The following is a 20,042-nucleotide window of genomic DNA, read 5'->3' on the forward strand; positions in this document are numbered from 1 at the left end:
ATACCTTATTATTTTTAAAATAATATATATATAGTATTTTAGTTTTAATATCTAATAACTTAATTATATTAGCTAAATTTAAATAATTATAAGAAGATTTAGAAAAAGCTTTATAAATATAGTTAGATATAGTAATAATTATAATAGAAATATTTTAGGAAAATAAAGAAGAACTTATAAGATAAGAAACTAATAGGTAGAAGGTCTATTTATAAGTCTTTAGAGATAAAGACTAAAGGAGGGGAGGTATTATATTATAGCTATATATAGCTAAAGGCTAAGTAGTTAAGACTAGTAGAAAAGGATAAATTATAGAAGTATATTAGATTATAGGAATACTAGATTACTTATACTTATAATAATCTAGGAATGATCTGGATTATATAGGATTATAGTAAGCTAAAGTAATCTTAGGAGAGCTTGGAAGGGAAATGTCTATATAAACTATAGTTTACTTTATATATTTAGTTTATCTTTTAAAACTCTCTAATAGTTAATTTAAATATAATTATACTCTTATATTTAAATATACACTTCTTACCTATATCTTGTAAATACTGCTTGACTGCCTTATTCTACTATTAATAGATAATACCTTAATCCTGTTACTAGTTATATCTACCTAATACTGTTAATGGGCTAGTGTTAGGATTGTAATAACTCTTGATAATATATTATAGAAAGCTACTAGCTAATGCTTACACTAGTGCTTAGAACAAGACAGCCGCTAATGCGTTGTTACTGGAGCCTCCTATCCCGATGCCTGTTATATTTTCCCTTTCTCCTCACTGCAGCGTCCCACGGCCACTAATGCGAGCCTTAGTCGGATGCTCTTCTTTATTTGGGGTGCACAACGCCGCAGCGCTTTGGGGGACCTCCTGGTTGGGGAAAACAATATAATCGATATAGCCTCCAACATGATATCCTTGGATCCTCATATCCATCGTTTGTGGGGGGAAAGCTTGATTGCTTTCGAGCCTCTTAGCCAACTTGTGAACGGCGTACGAGTCAGGTTTAGATGGATGACTTGGGCAGTAAACTTCCGCCTTGGAGACAGCATTCCTCTGGATACGAATCCGCTTACTACTATGGGCCTTCCGCAGTGCGAAGGCAGTTTACAAGTCCACCACGCAAGGACTGGCCGGCCGATTGTCGATGGGGAGATCATCGATATTACATCCAACGACCTAAATACTATCCCCAACATGGAGATTCTAAAACTCCAATGGGACTTAATCCGAATGGCCTGTCTCAGTGCTGCGGCCGAGGCTAGTGAGAATCCACTTTGGGACCCGCGTTTGGATGACCCTATGTCACTCATCCCTCCTCGGTCAACTACAAGTGACCGCCGTCTTGGCGATATAGTATCTATGGCTGAGCACGGAGGCACATCAGAACGGGAGAGCACAGTTTCGGAGAGCCAACCAGAGCGAACAAGCTACAACGAGCAACCCGAGGAAACAAGCAACTCCCCAGGCCCCGGGCCGAAACTTTCCATGCGCTAGAAGAGGATGAAATTTCGAAGGAAGGGTTTATTCAGCGGAGAGAAGTCTGGGACTGATGGTAATACAGTACCGCAGACGATTGTTCACGGCTCGAACGAGGAGGGGACTTTGGAACGTCCTGGAGGGCTTTTACAGACTCGTCCTTTACATATATGTACGCATACGCGATGCTCGCGGGCCACCGCGCAGCAATATGTGAAGCGCGCTGTGCAAGTTGGAATGACGCAACACGTCACAACCTTCGATGGCGCCTTACAACCTGGTACGACAAGTATTCTCCAAGCATCCATCACCCGAGTCGCGACACTCATTGCCTTACGGTCCTCTGGCACGAGGCATTCATGTCACTATATATTTGCTTTGACTTGGTTGAGCACGTCATAGGTCGTGACGGGCCGTCAGTAAGGGCCGAAGACATCGAACGCATCCAGCGTTGGGTAGCCGAGCCGGATGGGCAGCGTTGCGTCACTCACGCCATCCTCATCCACAAGCGCCTTGAAGTACTACAGACCAAGGCAGAACCCGCGATTCATGTTCCAAAGGCGTTATTCTCTGCGGGGCTAATTATATATCTATACGCAAAGTTTCGGCCGCCCGAAGCATCCCATGGAGAGATAGATGTGCCCGAACTGCGATTGAGCGAGCCAGACCATGTATCAGCGCAGAACACGGGAGAGCCCGCGATTTTTAATCTTGCCCAGTTCGACTTAACTGCGTTGTTCAGCGTTGCCGACCTTTTGCGTCGCCTGGGACACTGGGGAGTATCCCGCAAATTTTCCTCAATCCTAGAGCCCCTTCTACTAGTAGTCGTTAATATTAAGTTTATACTGTGATCGGGCCGGGCAACACAACTACAAGTTTGTGGTGTATAACCTATTGTTGACGAAAACGCGTAAAGGCGAAAGTGGCTCAATGTCGAAAAGGTCCGGTTGTGTAATAAGATTATAAGAACCTTACAGGGACACTCACAATATGATGATCAGTAGTAACCGACATAATACTACCTACCCAATGATGAAGCCTCCGGTTCCTTCTTGGAGCGACCCCGAATTAGGCCGGCCTAGAGCCGAGTCGTCCGTCTCCTGCCCTAGCATCCTAGTAGGCATCACGACAAGCCACGCTAACTGCCGACTTTGGTGTATCTGTTTTTAGGCATGGGAGGCATCATTTCGAAGCCTACTAATAACAATGAAACCCCCTGTTGGCTCGACTGACGCAGCGAATTCCATTTAATTCACGAAGTCGGGATTAAATCCTTCTGAAGTTAGCAGATATGTAGCAACTATATGGCAGCCCTGCTCCAGAAAAAAGCTGCGCTCGGTGATCTGGGAGCACGGTGGCTTGCGGGCCGGCCCCTACCATTCATTTCCACATACTGTTTCTACATCACCGTAGCTAGTAAAATCCACCCCGGGGGTGCAGAGGAGTCGCTCAGAAACCAAGACTAGTTAAAAGATAATGGCGATTCCGCGGGGACCTTCATGCTCAGCCAATTCGTGTGATTTCCCTTCTCGCCATCATTAATCTACCTCCTCATCTCCTGCAGTCCTCGAGTGGTAAGCGCCTTCATACTAACAGCCCACTATGGAAGAGATCCGACCCCCCGTGGACACTTCCCCTCACCGCCTCAGCCACAACTATGTATGGTGAAGTGATTGGTTCGACAAAGAGCTTTCACAAGGATGGGTCCTGGTGGGTGTTTTTCTATTTGGGCTGTACACATGGCAGTGCAAAGAACCCCTCTTCAGCGATGCCTCATCGCCGGACCAACTCGCGGGTGTTAAATAGAGCTCTCGATTCCATGGCCACGGGTGCGCCAAGCGAATTACCCCAATCTTGTGTTTTGGAGTGGAGAACGCCTCGCTAGACCCGAGTGACCATTATCCGGCCCGCAACAATGTGCACCACCGATGTTTACACTTTCATCCGCGCCGACGACACCTATTATGAGACCCGCGAAGTCCATCGCTGCGTCGCTTACCGTAGAGGCGACCCTTGCAACCCCATCACCTACAAACACCCTGTTTCTACTGATTCCGGCCCCCATCCTGCATCATCGCCGACAGCATCTACCAAGACACCTGTCCTTCGACGGGAAGGTATGGTCAGCAGTCAAAAGCAGGACGACCCGCAGGTCTCCGATCCGACTTGCGCATCGGCGCAATCTCACTCTCCGATCGACGACAAAGCTTCCTACGATCATATTCATACATATGATCGCCTATTAAACATTGGATCAGATTCTGACTCCGATGCACACGGCCAGGATAACCTACGAGGTACAGGTCCAAGCGGGCTTGCTGAAGCAGACAGGGAGCGTATTTTTGTTTTCGAGGATGTGAGCGAGTCTGATCCTATGGATGGCCAAGTACAGAGTATCCTGCAACCTGATGGTTATGAGAGCGCCGATTCCGAGGGGTCCAGCTCATCATCCCAGCGCAGAACTGGAGACGCGGGAAAAGACGAGTTACTCGAGAGGTTCGGAAATTTAGAAGCTGGTGGCTTTTCGAGCGAGGATGATGACTTCGACGAAGAGGAGATTCTCGAATTTATGCGATGGCAACGAGAACTTAAAAGAAGAAATCGGATCCATCGCGGCTCGCACCTCGGCATGAGAACCTTTAGTGAGACAGAGTCCTCAGACAACGAAGACTTGCCGTCATCCGCGACGGAGGCGAGAAATGGCCTTGCGCACCGAAAAAAGATGAGAAAGATTGGGAGCGATAGTGACGCCGAATCACTTCCTAGGCTAAAACTAGCTACCACATTGGATGTGGAGGACCAACTAGCAGACGTCCCAAACCCGCGAAAACCGGTACCCACTCCTTCCATACCGAGATTAGTGCATATAGAGGATTCGAAAGTCAGCATGCTAGCCAAGAATTTTGAACAGCTCAGTCGTGAGTTTGAGAATCAGCGTCTCCGTGATATGGAGAAGCGAGTGGAAAAGCCAGCTCAATCAGGGACGCAGGTTGGCCACGCTGACAGGGCTGATGTTGGCGATGAGACTGAACCCGCATCGCAGTCTGAACTCCTCCCGGAAGCAACATCATCCCCGAATGCAGCACTACCAGTTAATCTCGAAGTGACTCCTATGGGGGATCTAGATGTCGAGGGCCTCCTCCATGTTGCCAACAGTGATGAAGACGAACTTGACTCGGTTGTGTCCGCCACGCCTAGCCTGACAACGGCCAGCACTCTGTCCTCTTTTGCTGTCCCTGCAAATTTGATCGATACTGCCCCAAGCTGGTTTCTAGAATTACTCGTCAAGGACGAGGTTATGCGCAACTTGCTGGCGTCCACGTCGAGCAAAATAACTCCAGACAAGTTTCAGAGAAACTTCCTGCGCCTATTCCGCTCGATGCTATCCGGTATCAAGGCGGATTCTAACATCGTAGACGGAGATCTCCGCACTGGTTTACGCTTTCTCCGACATCAGTCACGGAACATTTCGAGCCATATTTGCAAGGAGATCTTTGGGATAAAGGACGGGGAGGATTGGTCAGCTCTCTCCCAGATGCGGCCGGACAAATCATGGCAAATGAAAAAGCACCTGGCTGAATATGGCCAGGCTGGCTACCCTGGCGACCATGCTCATCTGAACGAAGGAGAAATATCCTCTGATAGCGATCTTGCCGGCGTCGACTCGGTGGGCATAGGCACGCTTACGCGGCAGAGGTTGGAAGTTATTCTTCTCCAGTCCAGATCTTTTCTCGAGTTTCGGGAGAGGTATCAAAAGTTTCTCTTCCCTGACCTAGCTCACGACAATGCAGATAAAGGCAATGCAGAAACAGACAACACAGAAAATGGTGATGCCGATGGAATTACCAGTGGTCCGAACGACCTAAACATCGAACAACAACTAGAATCCAATCTGGGAATGCGTCACTGGATAACCTTGGCGTACACGAGCCTTGTCCGAGTTTGCCACCGCATTACACGACCGCCCCTGAAGCAAGGATACCGAAGACTTGAATGGACTTGTGTAAGTTGAGAGAAAGCTTGTTTCAGCGGAACGTCTGTAACTAACACGGTGCTCTTGATTAGGACTGCAAGGAAGAACTGTATGCAGACTTTCTTGAGTCTGACTCCGAGTCGCTTGAGCAGTTACGACTACTCCTGGATTGCAAGAATGTCCAACCCGAAAATTCCGTAACTACCACTCCCGACGGCGGCATGGAAACCACGCCATTGACCTCGCACTCATCGAGCCGTCTCCCCCAGCTTCCCGGTTCAACTTATCAACTAAGTAAAGGCCGCGAAGATAGCGACCACCAAATCGGCCGTTTGCCAAACCAACAACTCAATCGGCATCCACGCTCTGGGGATTCTGATCGTATTTCCGAGCCTAGCAAGCCGCAGAAGAGATTCCTTGAGCTCTGTGTAAACACTGGCGAGTTTCAGCGACATCTCGGTGAGATTAATATCACAGACGTGGAGACCGACTCTCAATTATTTAACCGCGTAAGGGAGAAATATCTGGAATTGAGGAGCTTTCGGGCCAAGTACTTTCTTCTCAAGCCTGTTGATGTCCATTTTGTCCAGGTGAGTCTCCTATCCCTCTTACTCCTCCCCAAAAATTCCTTTGCTAAACTGGACTGGCAGTTCTCTCTCGAAGACAGATATCGTGTCGGAATACTAGACAAGCCAATGGCCATACCTACCGAAGAAGAAATGTTGTCTGAGGGATACGGCTATCACCCTTGCCCGATGAAGCCACCTCCGATTCCGGCCCATATTTTCTTACACTATTTATCACACGAGAAAGGCGCCCATCAGAGGTTAATATGGGGCAGGCGCATTCCGCAGAAACTCCACAAAAGCATCCTCGAAACGTACCGGACCGACGGACTTATTTTGGGCTGGGGCGTTCACATCATCGAGGGATTGGACAGGTTCAGGGCACTCATCGCCACGCTAGCGATCCTTTTCGTGAGCGGCGTCATAGGGATCTCGTGGGCGCTAGCGCGGGCCGATGTGCAGGGCGGCGTTGGGATCGGGGCTTGGCTCACTAGCGTGCAAGCCGTCGTACTCATGATGGTTTTGACGAAGTGGAATGAGCTCTGAAAGTAGAAGCCCGACATCCTACATCACGACAAGCCACGCCAACCGCCGATTTTAATGTATCTGTTTTAGGCATGGGAGGCATCATTTCGAAAGCCTACTAATAACAATGAAATCCTCTGTTGGCTCGACTGACGCAGCGAATTCCCTTTAGTAACGTTCAGCTGGCCACTACTTAGGGGTAGCAAGTGTAAACTTTGTCAGTAACGGGCCGCTGCAAAGGTGATTTCTCTAATTTGTCGGCACTACCTTCTTTATCCCAAGGTTGGATTCTCTGATGAGGGCAGTTCAGATTCTCGGACAGTCAGGAGCCATTAGGATTTTAGTGCTATTTTAGATTCCTTTTCAACTGAGTCCACTTTTTTCTATCCTTATTCACCAATCTAGTAGTTATACAGGCGGCACGCTTGCTGAGTTCTTCGCCTTTGATACATCGGATAACGAAGATGCCGATACATCCCTGGTAGCCTCGTGGTCAGAGTCCTCCTCTTCTCCCTCCTGCCACCGTCTGTAACTTCGCCTCCATAAGAACCGCTGCAGCTCAAATAAGAGCGAGATAGAATTTCTTTTCTTAGCAGAGTAGGCGGCGAGGATGAGACACACTGCATAAGTTGCCACAGGAACAGCGATAAATGTGCTCACAAACGCGGAAGGGGTCCTAACAATTCCAGAATCATCAGGGTTGTTGAGAAAGGGTAGGGCCCAGAAAGCCTTCGAATGGAGGTGTTAGTAGGGTATGCTTGTGCAGGGTCCGGATTTCCTACATACAGCCAAGAACCCAACGGGCGTGTAAACGACGGTGACAATGGTAAAGATGTAGATATACTGATTTAGCGCCATAGCTTTCGTGGCTTCCCGAAGGGATGTGGCGCCTAGTAGCTGGAACCAGAGCAAGTTAGCTTTCAGGGAAGACGTGAACAATAGAGTGTCTTGATGGTATTCCAAGCAACGGCTCCTACCCCGTCTCGAAGACTTTTTACTTCTTCAACCTTCTTGTCAACGCGAGAGAGCAACCTCTGCTTTTTGGCCTCCATGGAAGTCACCATCTCTTCGAGTTCCCTAGTTACGTTTCTGGCATCAGTCGTCTCGTATTGCACAGCATTCGACCACTTTTCTTGGACAAGCCTAAGATCGCTGACGCTTTCCTCAATGCACGAGCTGGCTATTCGTAAAACCTGCAGGACGGTGAAATAAAGCTTCGAGAGGCGGAACGAGTTGTCAAACATCAAGCGTTCCCACTTTTTGTCATCCATTGAGTCACTCAACTATTGGCCAAAGGGAAATTCGTGTCAGCTATAGGGCAACGCGAGCTTTGAAACAACCTCTGTATACATACTTCTACTCCGACGACCATGTCAATGTCATCCAGAGTCTCCATCCAGCCCCGCTCCCACTGGTCGAAAGCGAAGGTAATCAGGGATAGGAAAGCACCAAAGCAGGCTTCATCTCCGCAAGGGTATCGACTTTGCTCCTTCCAAGGCCCTCCATCGAGGACTCCCCAGTTCACGTTTCGTGTGTCCGAGAGCATTATCGCGATATTTGCAGACCGTTCGCCTTCATCAAGACCTAGTCCCGCTGAACATATGGCAACACGCTGCTCGCGGAGATGGATCACTCTATCTCTTCCTCGGATTCTGGCTTCTTGGCGCCGTGGCACGAGCCCGGATTTAGGGGAGGGTCGGCGTAGATAGGGAATCCTCTGAACAGGCCGGCAGAAACGCAGCTTGTAGCGATATAGAGATTTGAAGAGTAGATAGCTTTCGGTACGCGCCATGTCGAAGATACCGCCCCAGCGACCGGCGAACGATTCCACGAAATTCAGCATCAAGAGGTCTCGTTGTCCGTTAAGCTTCTCATTTCCCAGTCGCAGTGTCTGGCAGACGTTTGTAATGGCCGCTAGCTGTGGAACGTCGATAAATCCTTCATCACCCCATGCCCAAAAGCTACGAGTTGTGAGGATGATTAGTTAGGAATATCTAGCAACATATATATGTCTCGCACTTACAACAGCACACCTCGGCTGATGCCTCTCTCCTGTACCGCTTCTAAACGTCTTGGGGAAGAAGGGAGGAGCGGCTTTAAAAAACCCGACTCATCAAGTCTTACGTATCTGCAATCGATGCGAGCAAGCAAAGGATCCACATCCCAAGCAAAGTAAGGCCATGCAGAGTAACCAACCTTTCCCAGAGACTTTGGCCATTGTTCACGAAGGATGTGTAAAAAATGAGGCAGCTGGATTTCGTTACGCGCGTCGGCAAGCCTTTCGCTGTGGTCGTTCGCTGATTTGGAGGCCACAACAACGATTGTTACGTCCGCATGAGTAACTAGGCGCCCGGCTAGTGGTAGCTTTCGAAGCGGCTCTAGCCTTGAGTACGACTTATCGAGATCTTCGTGGAATATTTTCCAGGCCATCTCCAACTGCTGTTCCGTCGGAAAAGCCATCTTAAATAATTCGTAAGCTGCGCTCCCCGACCTTTCCATGTTGTCTAAGCTAGCCCACAACAGATGTGGTGGTGGTGGCATGTAGCTATTGATCGGTCTAGTTTGGGCTTGCCCTTCGTTGTCATAGCCTGTAAAACGAGGAAGGCCGCGCAATAGTCCTTCCCCGAGACCGATATGATACGAAGGGATTTTGCCGCGAGAGATCTCAGATATAAGATCTGATGCATCGATTTTCTCGGAACCCTCGTCCGTAAGTGGCTGTCCTGCTTGACTTAATTTTGTAAGCCCACAATCACCACCCCCAGATTCCGATGCTGGCTGGCTATGACTCGGTGTAGGTTCTCCGACTTGTTTATGATCACTCAGTGAAAGGGATTCTGCATTTGAGGCAGCGCTTCCCCCGGTCGCAACGACGGGCGTATGTTCCATTGAACCGTCTGTGAATGCTGTACTTGACGGTGTGTCGGCAAAGGCGGCAATCACAGCGGGTTCTTGAGCGGCTTGAGCGGCGGTGCAGGGAATGAATGAGACCGGAACTTGATCTTCGGATATTGATAGACACTTGGAGACTCAAACCCCTCATGTGGGTGCGGGGAGTGTCGGGCATCAAGGACAGAGGACAGGGATGCATATGTAGGAGGCTGCAGTGAATATATGCATTTAGAAGAATCAGTGTTCCTTCTTGCCGAAAATGGATTTTGGTGTGCGGACTTTTTGTCTGTGTTTCTGTGAGCATTATTCGCATTGGTGACTTATATTAGGTAAGCCTGAGAAACGGAGGTCGTTGGAATCAACGGGCAAGGTACCCGTGCACCCCCCATGGCGGCTTGTTCTCATCCTCAACTAAACCGCTTCCCAACCTGATGATAGCACTGGAGACCCGATACCTAAAGTGGGACCTGCCTCGTTCACGGGATACGCGGCCAGGCAACAACAAGCTAGTTTTATTCCTACCACTCACTAGGGTTGTGACATATCTTAATATTGTCCACAGATTGTCCCAGAGACCAACCGTCTAGAATTACAGAGTCTCTTATGGGAATCTGCCTGTCCCTTTATCGCAGGGCAGCAGAGAAGTTTCGCAGATCAGGAGATGTTGAACAAGCTCAACGAGGCCAGGAAACTGTAAAGGGGCAAGTCTGTCAGCATTAGAATACGGAACGGTTGAAGTGGGAAGGGGTGAAGTTGATAGAGGGCCTCCTATGGGCCGTAACATGCTTATTGCTCTACCAACATCCGTAGCATTTTCTTTCGCATCCGTGACAACGATAAGCTCTGCTGGCCGGTTCAGAATAGTTTTCCTTAAGACACTCAGATTCCAGCACCGAAGCGGTAGGAATTATTACCTGATCCATTTATTCCCCAAACTTCCGCCTTGGTGCGTCCTGATGGGCGCTCTGTGTTCGAGTCGGCCGAGGCGAGGTTGTTAATTAGCCCACGTCCGCTCCTTTCTGTTAGGACAAAGAGAGTATTTGTATTTAATCTTACAGTACGGTAGACTTCAGGTTCATCGTCTAGATTTCATTGTGAAAAATTTTTACCTTCTTTTTGAAAAAGCGCTGGCAAATTCTCTGTAGATGGGCATTGATGGCCCGAAGTGTGAACTTCCCTGCAGTACCACAGCTCTCGGCGACCATCGGCAAGAAGGAGGAAAATGCTCTTTGGACAAGAGATCAATAAAAAAGAAGTGATGGGGTCGAGGTCTGACGGCTGCAAACCTTCCGGCTGCGCGCTCCGTTAGATATATTCAAAGACATGCATCGGCTGTCTCAATTCCGGCTTACACTGGTCGGGCTGCCCGTTGACGGACCTGCAGGCCTTCCGGCCTTGATTGGACGTTCTTGTACCTGCCCTGGTCGGAGAAAAGCCGTAGCTAGTCGGAGCTCGCCTACCTGCAGGGCCGATAAAGTGGGACATCTTGCGCTTGTTGAGGACGTACTAGAACAAGTCTCAAGACCGGGCTTGCTACTAGGGCGGCAGATTCGGCATGGACAGCCTCAGTTCTACCTTAAAATTAGCTATCTGAAAGCACGACTTCGAGTCAGATCAGCAGGCGTCAAAGTTGAGAATCCTCGTCGGTACCGACTTGTTCGTTTTGTATGACTCTACCGTGGTGAACTGTGGCGCCGTGTGCCTGATTTGACGATCGCTGTGATGCTTTTGGTAGGAACTCAGGCCATTTCGTGTGGCCGAACGGGAGAAACGCCTATGGTTTCTCACTGCGTCGCAAGTTCGCGCCTTTTGCGGACAGGTACAGCCACCTGTAAGTCGGCCTCTTCGCCAATCGAATTCCAACATACTCAATCAGGGCTGCATATTCTTTCGATTTCTCAAATGTCGACTGCCAGATGGGGTTAAAATATTAAAAAAAACAGACCTCTCGTGCTGCCCAACCTCCACGTCAGAACATACTGGGCCCTCTCTTCGTTCTGCATCAGTCTTTTGAAAAACGGTGATGGAGCCCCTCACGGCGCTGGGCCTCGCGGGCAAGATTGTCCAATTCGTTGATTTTTGCCTGAAAATTTTTCGAGGGTGCCCGGACTATTTACAAATCGACGTCCAGCTCCGGTGACGAAAATGCCGTTCTCTACGTCATCGCGACCGATCTCAGCCGCCTCTCAGGCGAAGTTATGGTTTCCCACGAACATCCTGAAAGCCTGCGGTGTCTAGCGGCCGAGGCAGAAAGCATCAGCCGAGAACTCCTAGGAGCTTTGCAAAATCTAAAACTACAGGGACAGAAGTCGAAATAGAAAAGCGTCATTGTTGCGTTGAAGGAGGCGTGGAATCGCGACAAGGTGAACGAGATAGCTGGCAGGCTATCTACCCTCCAGAGCCAACTAAATATACACATTCAACTCATGGTTAGGTGAAGCTTTCGAAATTCCCTAAGGCTGGTTTGGTTGGCCCTGAGCTCACAATGTGTGTTCTCGATTTCTCGATAGGACCGAAATATCCGAGATCTCGAACAGCATTAAGAATCTCGAGCTGAACGACGCAAGACTCGATTTAAAGATGCACGCAAACATAATATCCGCAAGACAGTCCGAAAGAAATCTCAGAAAGATGGTCCAGCCGGAAAATACGGAAAATAAGAATGCGCCTCCCCCTGCCTGGATGGAGAGTGACTTCAGGATTGGGTGCAAAGAGTGGCTAAAGGCTGTCGAGACGCAGCTCGAGAAGTTGAATCATGGGGTTTCAATCATGCAACAAGACCAGCAGCAGCTGCTAAGTCTCTGGTTCGATAGCATAACCATGCGCCGGGGTAAGGACCTGCCATGCAGCATTTCTCACTCTGAGCTCTTTCTGTCGCCTGGTACAATGCCCAGAGGTTGCAGGAAACCTAGGATGAGATATTCAACTTTGCATATTTAGTGTCCCAGGAATGTGCAGATCCACCTGCTGTCGACCTTATTCTGGACCGTGCAGAGAAAATATCGCTACAGAACATGGATTTCATGGACCGTCTTGGCCTGGCATGCGAGAATGGGCTTTCACGTTATGTAAAACGTAAGATGTCGGATCGATACGATGGTGACTGCTTGTTGGCGGCGCCAAAATATCTCACCGCTGATAGCATAATCTCCTACGTTCTAACACCCAATCGAATATCAGCAGAACTCTATACTGATCTCGTTAGCTACCTCCGTAGCATTGGGGTCAATCCACACAAGCAATGGGAGTCACCCGGGCCTCCAGTTACGTACGAGGAGCACGAGCGCTACGGGACCACTGTCGCCTGGAATGTAGACGTAGTGGAAAGTGGAAACCACATTCACGACGTTTCTGGACAAAATAGGAAAAGGTCAAATATCAACAACGCAAAAGGGGGTCTTGGAGGTGACGAAACTCCTTCTTTCTAAGCTGCCCAATCTTGACCAGCCTTATCCAAACCTTGCGACGGATGAAAAGGTCACGGTTAGGTCTGCTATCATGCGCTACTTCCCTCAATCCCAGGTTTCGTGGCTGCTTGGGTCAGACTCGCTTAGGAGGAACTATGAGACCTCGGCGTAGAGTTGGGAACTGGGCTGGAGACGTAATAGGAACGCAGAACGGGCACGAGAGAGACATAGGAAACAGAAGAACGTTGAGGAGAGACATCAGGAGGAAGAGAAACTGCGGCAGAGAGGTCGAGCGATGAGAGAGAGGTATCGGAAACGGAGGGGTTGGAAGGAAACTCGCCCGTGTCGAATGTGTCAGGACAGATGATTCCTGAAATTCCAAGCTGAGACCAAGCAGCCCAGGAATTCGGATATGTCCGGCCGGGGGAGAGATTTTGAACGCGATCTTGAGTGACGTTTCAGCAATATCGGGACCAACTTCAGGAGAAATAAAGGAACTCTTCATGGTACAATTCTCGGTCTGCTCAGCTCCCATTTTGTTGACAGAGATGAGAAAGCCTCGTAGACCTATAATAGCAGGGTTATGTCATAAAATCCCCGTTGCTCACGCTAATTCTGCTTTGTGCGGGCAGAACTCTAGGAAAGCTTGAAGCTTTGCAGTGTTTAGAAGTTGAATTTCGAATGGCCGAAACAGTGCTCTACTTCACACCCCGAAACAACCATTATGAGGCATCCCGGGTCTTCCAAGCTGAGCCTCAAAACTTCCTACCACAACCCCGATCGTAACGAGACATCAAAAAAAGAAGCCGAGGCTGACAAAAAGAACATACAACATCAGGGATTCGCTGGTCGTCACCGACCCAACTACTGATCCGGCGCTCTGGAGCTTAACTAGGCGAGAGCGGACGGGATCGCGTGTTTTCTCTAGGCTATGGTCGTATGTGATATGCTTCTCCCAGCAAGCACTATTTGAATCGTGAGAGTCATAGGGAAGTGGAGGGGCGGACTTCATTGCCCTTCCAATTATTATCACGGACTTGCAGCTGAGCGTACACGCCGCGGCGGAGAATTACATCCACAAAGAACCGGTTTAGATAATCTGTTGCATTTGGGCAAGACAAAGGTCAAGTCAATAATAATCCATTCCCAGAAATCCATTCCGGCTTGATCCGTTCCCATCTCTTTGGCCCCCTTTCCCCAGAATTCGGTAGGCGAGGAGGGCGAAGGGTTACCACTCATCACCACGCACGATGCATCTAATTATTCTCCCTCTTAACTGCGAATGCTCCGATCCAGACATCCATGGTGGTAACCCGCTTCAGTCCTCCGACGTTCTCAGCGGAAGATATAACAGCATCTCTTCCCGATCGAACAAGCGTTGCTACCCGCGAATCTTCAATCTCAGACTCAACCTCGTGTAGGAAGCCCTTTCCGGCCACAGCGCTCGCCTCCCACATGCCATCAAAGAGCCCATCCTCGGGAATGATGCGGCTCTCCTCCTCCAATGACCATCCGACTGCCTCTGCAATCCCACGAATCTCACGGGGACCGACCAATGTCCGTATATTCTCGTTGCTCTCCGCCTTGTGGACTTCCACGGTCCCCCTAGCGATCGCGGCCAAGACATGAGGTACCGCAGTAGCCTTACTGGCGTGGAGGGCATATTCCGCGACATAAACCGCCTTGACTCTTCCCTTCAGGAAGGCTAAAATATCCCTCAGAGTCTCGGGAGACGCGAAATACCAGATGCAATGCAAGAAGACCACAACATCCCAAGTTTCATTCCCTTTGGCCAGGAATTCCATAGGATCAGCCCTGTGCCACGAAATCCGTTGCCCCATGGGGCCTTCGCTGAGAAATGCTTGTGATTGATCCAGGGTAAAAGGCGAGCCGTAATCTCCAGGTGCGGGGTCGACAGCATCGATGTGACCTGAAGGACCCACTGCCTCCGCGAGGACCGCCGTACAGTTTCCTTGGCCACAGCCGATTTCGAGAATCCGACTGCCGCGGGGGATTCCCCATGTGTTGATGATGCGGATGCGGTGTCGGGCTTGGCCGAGCTCGATCGTCGGGCTGCCTGGCTCTTGGAGCGAGTAGGCCGCTACTCGCTCTGCGGAGGACAGGGGGATCGGAGTGGTGAAATCCTGGTATGTGGACATGGTCGTATTGAGCGTGGCGGCTTTTCTCTTGCTTTGTGGTGAGTACTGAAGTACTGCGTAGCGAAGGCGTCTCTGTTCCCAAACAGCGAGCGACTGCTTTACTTTTTTTTTCCCCAGAGTACGAGAACAAAAAATGGAGGATTGTGTTGCGGGGGAGTAAGAGAGGGGGTCAGCGGCACATCTAAGATATATATATGTTGGATGTCCTCGGGAAATTGCTCCACCCATACTGTCACGCTGCTATATCCGTTGACACATATACGTGCGTACAAACGCCCTCAAAACCCCGAACATTTTTCGTAGTGTCATGTCTATGACCTCTAGGTGGAACGTGGTTGCTATAGTTAAACCAACGACTATTCAAACTAGTTGCCACATGGGCCCTATTTCGAACCCCTCGTCCGGCTCTTTCATCTCGCCAAAGAATACTCTCTAGTGTTCGCCTGGAACTCCGAAAGTCTTTTCAACATAAGAGGGTTCGACCCCGATCGTTTCACGTAGAGGCGTGCAAAGTTGAAATGAGATCTGCGCAGAATTCTCCGCGGATACTCGCCATTTTTATCCGGCTCCAGTTCCTGGGTACATTTCAGAGCTGCCGAGACGCACAAACTCTTCAGATCCGGGCCTGTGAACGACGGCGTTGATCTCGCGATGATATCCACGCTTAGACCTTCTTCGAGCTTCTCGTCGCCCAAAAGGAGGTTCAGGATTTCCATTTTGGCTTTAAAATTGGGGATACCCATAAAGACACGTACCGGCGCCCGACGTAGGACCGCTGGATCAAGATCCCATGGCATATTTGTCGAGAGGAGGACGAACGGGTTGCTTTTCCCCCCTTCCAAAGACCCGTCCAATTCCCTTAGGAACCCGCCCAATAATGAGCGAACATGCTTCCTGTCGTCATCTTGGCGTTTTCCTAAAAGTCCGTCGGCTTCGTCGACAAACATTACGCAGGGTGGAAGCCTCCTAGCAAGGCGGAGATTATCGTCGAGTCAAAGTAAATGTGCGAGTGATCGTCTGGAACCCCACCTGTGGTCATTTAGCAAAGTCCACTTCGACTTCATGAGTTCGTAGAGCAATTGAAAAAGTAATATTCATACTCAAGTCTGAAATATTTTCGAGGAGGGTGTGTTCGTCTCCTTTGCACTCCTTTTTGATGCGGGAAATGAGGGATTCAAGATGCCGTCGTAGTCCCATGCAGGCTTTATGTCTGGCTTGTTATGTTGGGAACCAGCATCCTAGTCGCAGAGGGCCTGGCCATCGGGCTCACATTACAGGACCGGCTTGTTGGAGTCGACCCATTCAACATCACCGTATACGCATGGGCTCTAGTTGCTTTCATGGTACTCGTCTGCAAAGGTGTTCTGGTGGAAACCTGGTCGTGGAGAGACTCTTTGCTTGGACGGAACAAGTGCCAGTCTGTCTCAGAGCTTCGCGTAGTCACGGGTATAAATGACCAACTGATCATGGCCAAACTACTGCACGATGAAACGGATTCCATACTCAGGACCAGGGGGCCTTTTAACACCATATTCTTCCGCAGATCAGAGGACGGCTCGGGCGGCTTCTCGATTGATGTGCCCATCCATCATAAGACGCTTCTGCTGAGGGCCTCCCGATGATCAAAGTCGAGACGCCGCTTGGACATTCTTTGGTTGCCTCGATGCTAGGCGCGGAACCGAACTGAGTGTCGTCGAGCATCGAGAGGTCGGAAAAAGTACTGAGAAACTCACGTGCAAAACCTTTAAGAGGGTGCCTCGGGAGGCTCCACCGGATGGTGGATCAACTCGACAACCGAGAAAACTGCCGCTGAAGCAAGAGAAGATTCAATGGAGGAAGGTGGAACGAATTTACAATGTGCTTGATGACACTTTTGTATAGAGCCTGAATCAATGATGCTGGTCAAACAAGAGGCCTCTCGTCGTTGGACTATTTTACCACTATCAACAAGGTAATGTCTATTCGATTTTTGAAGTGAGTGTAGATGTAAGAAGATTCATGCTATAGTACACAAGTTTACACGCCGAAGTTCCTTGGCGATCCTCAATGACAAGCCTTGCCATACTTCCTCAATCGGACGTAGTTATATGGAAGGGGAGCGAGATACCCAGCCCCCATCGAGATGGCCGCGGCAATCCAAAAGTCCAACGATGTCACGTCAACAATGCCACCGGTGAGGTGATAGTCCGTGATGTTCTGAACCATCTCCATCGTAAGCATTGAGATGAAGCTCATTCCAGCGGCGGTCTTTGCAGCAACAGGCCATGAGAGGCGATCACGAGAGTAACGGAGGAGGGTAGTTTCGAGCATCATCGACGTTGACAGACCACTCGCCACTACCAGGGGGTCCTGTTGGTTAGCCAACAAAGTAATGTGTCCAGTTCATAGGGGATACGTACTCGAGATGGCCATGATAGTCCCCATGCCAAGGCTAGGGTGGAAAGCCTGTAGAAACCACAAGGAGGCAAAGTCCCCCATCGTACAGCCAATGAGGCACCGTAGTGTGTTGACGGAAGCACGTTTCCAGGCTGATGTTGACGCCCAAAACTCTCGGGACGTCATGGGAGCGGAGATGACTCTGGGTTCATCATTATTTTTCTCCGAGCAGCACTTTGACTCTCGGCGTGCCGACGTCCATAGGAACTTGTATGGCGGGATGAAAGTCGACGGTGGATGTCGAAGGGTGGCGTGACGCGTCGACGCGTACCGGAGGCTGAGAAGCCGACTGGGAGACATGCGAGCGGCGAAGGGGACCATCTTTTCGGCAACACGGGACCAAAGGAGGACAACTGACTTTTAACCCATCTACCCAAGGGCCCGGTTGTGTCCAGATTATATATTCGGAGTGGTCCAGGACTCCAGGGGCAGATGCGTCATAAGTCGTACCAAGCCGCAAAATCTGCTCAAAATAGAACCCGAAGTGGGTCCCACTTCGCCAAATCAGGAGAGAGAGAAAAAGAGCACAATCTACTCATTCACATTTTGAACTCCTTGGGCCTTTCCATGGAACTTTGATAGAAGGACACTGAACTTTTACAGAATCGGAAACATTCTGGAATCCAATGTCCGAGGTACATCTACTTAGGAGACAAAGCCTAGTTCAGGAACTCGACGTTGTCAGCTGCAGGAATAGCCACAAAAGTTCAAGGTTGCGCGCGCTCGCCCTCACATAATAAATATAACTAGTGACCGGACAGAGGAAGCTGTAGATGATGATATTGAACGATTCTATAACCGTTGTTCCTTGTCAATCTCGGTGAACTCGAAGTATCAAGAGCAGGGGCAGATGAGGTTAGCGAAGCACACCTAAGACAGCAGTTTCCTCCCACTAACCATCGGCGTAGTGTTCCGTCTGTCGACGCAAGATTGGGTGAAGGGCCCTGTCTACGATTTTGATTCTTCTCCACATCAAAAGACCGTCTTAGCAGGTCGCAGGGTGGGTATCGAGGAGGTGGCAAAGACGGGAGGGTTACAATAAATCTCGGATGAGCCAACCTCGAACGCTGACTAATAATATTGAGGATCTCTGTGGAATCCGGACGCGGATGTCAACAATAGAATTGCTGTTTTTCGCGTTTCCATCATCACCAGTTTGGTGTACAGGCGCCTCGAGATGGAGCCAAGAGCCATCAACGATGGACTTCTCAATAGGCTATTTAGCATCTTGCTCTTCAAAATTCTCACCAACAGACATGTTCAGCGGCCGTCATCTTTGTGTCTTCCAGACTTTGTATCAAGGCCACAAGCACAAGACTCGCCGTGGCCCCAACATCGCCTCGCCTCCAACCGCTTATCCCCGAAAGACACTCCAAGTTGTCATGTATCAAAAGAACTCGACCAGCATACGTCCCTTATCCACCTCGCCCGCCGCCATGAGCGCAATCATCTCGTTAATATCCTCGAGGACAAACTTCCTCTCGTTGATCTTGGGCCTGATTCCCTTCTTTAAGCTAAAGTCGATACACCTCTGACTCCCCTTCTTCCCAGGCACCTTGGCGCCCACAATTCTTCCACACCCCGCTGAGTTAGCCATGCCATGACGAATGCTTTAAGGGTGAAACTTACTTGATGCATCGGCCGGCAACCTCGCCACTGGTGAAGGGAATGGGGTCGCGAGGAAGTCCAACGACAACGACCTGTCCCTCGACCCTCACGATGCCAAAAGATGAGGTGTATGCGGGGATGACGCCAGTCGTTACAATGGCAGTGTCGACGAGATGCCCGCCGTTGAGCTCGGCGACCTTCTTCGCGATCTCCTCCCTCGATAAATTCTTGATGTTAATAGATTCTTCGGCGATACCGTCCTGCTTCGCAGCCACCAACTGTTCATCGCGAACGTCGAGAACAATGACCTTTGCACCTAGCTCGGTAGCATACCGAGCAGCCAGTTGGCCCAACCCCCCAACTCCCAAAATAGCCACCGAATCTCCAGGCCGGACGTTTGCCCTCTCGACGGCATCCCACACGGTAATGCCCGCGCAGAAAAGAGGCGACAAATCCGACACGGGGTCATTGCTTTGCTCCTCAGCTCTTCTAATGACAACGGTCGCCACGGGATCGATAAGCGTGTACTCGGAGAAGCACCCGGGAGTGGTTAGCCCCTTAATCTGCATGGTCCCACAAAACTCCGGCCCGGATGTCTTGCAATCGACGCAGTTCAAGCAGCTGTCGTGCCAGAGGGATGCGCCGACGATGTCGCCAACTTGGATGCCGTACGCTTCGGCATCGGGTCCGAGCTTGTCGACAACGGAAATGGCCTCGTGGCCGACAACGAGAGGCATCATCAACGAACCGAAGTCGCCATTAATTATACCGAGATCGGAGTGGCATAGCGATGCAGCTTTCACTTTGACGCGGATGAAGCGGCCTGTGGGTTCTGGGACAGGAATCTCTTCGACGACAAGGGGCTTGCCAGCCTGGGGTGAAATGTTAGTCAATATTATGCCTTGCAGATGGAGTACACGCTCCATACCTCCTTGCAAATCGCAGCTTTCATTGTTTGGGGCGCCATTGTCGATGGATGCTAATTAATA

The 20,042-nt window shown here is 49.9% G+C and overlaps 5 protein-coding genes across 5 annotated transcripts; 1 reads left to right on the forward strand and 4 right to left on the reverse strand.

Moving 5' to 3' along the window:
• Positions 1-3,402: 3,402 nt before the first annotated feature.
• Positions 3,403-6,572, forward strand: SAPIO_CDS4215 (uncharacterized protein; the record flags this gene model as incomplete). Its single annotated transcript, XM_016786817.1, has 3 exons — positions 3,403-5,490; positions 5,553-6,050; positions 6,111-6,572. 3 exons carry the CDS (start codon positions 3,403-3,405, stop codon positions 6,570-6,572), a joined length of 3,048 nt encoding a protein of 1,015 aa, XP_016643419.1.
• Positions 6,573-6,959: 387 nt separating this feature from the next.
• On the reverse strand, positions 6,960-8,097 carry SAPIO_CDS4216 (uncharacterized protein; the record flags this gene model as incomplete). Its single annotated transcript, XM_016786818.1, has 4 exons — positions 6,960-7,280; positions 7,338-7,448; positions 7,550-7,834; positions 7,906-8,097. 4 exons carry the CDS (start codon positions 8,095-8,097, stop codon positions 6,960-6,962), a joined length of 909 nt encoding a protein of 302 aa, XP_016643420.1.
• Positions 8,098-14,106: 6,009 nt separating this feature from the next.
• Positions 14,107-15,725, reverse strand: SAPIO_CDS4217 (uncharacterized protein; the record flags this gene model as incomplete). The annotated part of the gene is made up of 2 exons (XM_016786819.1): positions 14,107-15,040; positions 15,478-15,725. 2 exons carry the CDS (start codon positions 15,723-15,725, stop codon positions 14,107-14,109), a joined length of 1,182 nt encoding a protein of 393 aa, XP_016643421.1.
• A 1,327-nt stretch (positions 15,726-17,052) lies between these two features.
• Positions 17,053-17,766, reverse strand: SAPIO_CDS4218 (Uncharacterized protein; the record flags this gene model as incomplete). Its single annotated transcript, XM_016786820.1, has 2 exons — positions 17,053-17,345; positions 17,409-17,766. The coding sequence occupies 2 exons, from the start codon at positions 17,764-17,766 to the stop codon at positions 17,053-17,055; spliced, it is 651 nt and encodes a 216-aa protein (XP_016643422.1).
• Positions 17,767-18,832: 1,066 nt separating this feature from the next.
• SAPIO_CDS4219 (uncharacterized protein) lies at positions 18,833-20,020 on the reverse strand (the record flags this gene model as incomplete). The annotated part of the gene is made up of 3 exons (XM_016786821.1): positions 18,833-19,016; positions 19,075-19,925; positions 19,982-20,020. 3 exons carry the CDS (start codon positions 20,018-20,020, stop codon positions 18,833-18,835), a joined length of 1,074 nt encoding a protein of 357 aa, XP_016643423.1.
• Between the last annotated feature and the right edge of the window lie 22 nt (positions 20,021-20,042).

Source organism: Scedosporium apiospermum, assembly GCF_000732125.1.
Source record: "Scedosporium apiospermum strain IHEM 14462 chromosome Unknown SEQ_SAPIO_0091, whole genome shotgun sequence".
Taxonomy (NCBI): Eukaryota; Fungi; Ascomycota; class Sordariomycetes; order Microascales; family Microascaceae; genus Scedosporium; species Scedosporium apiospermum.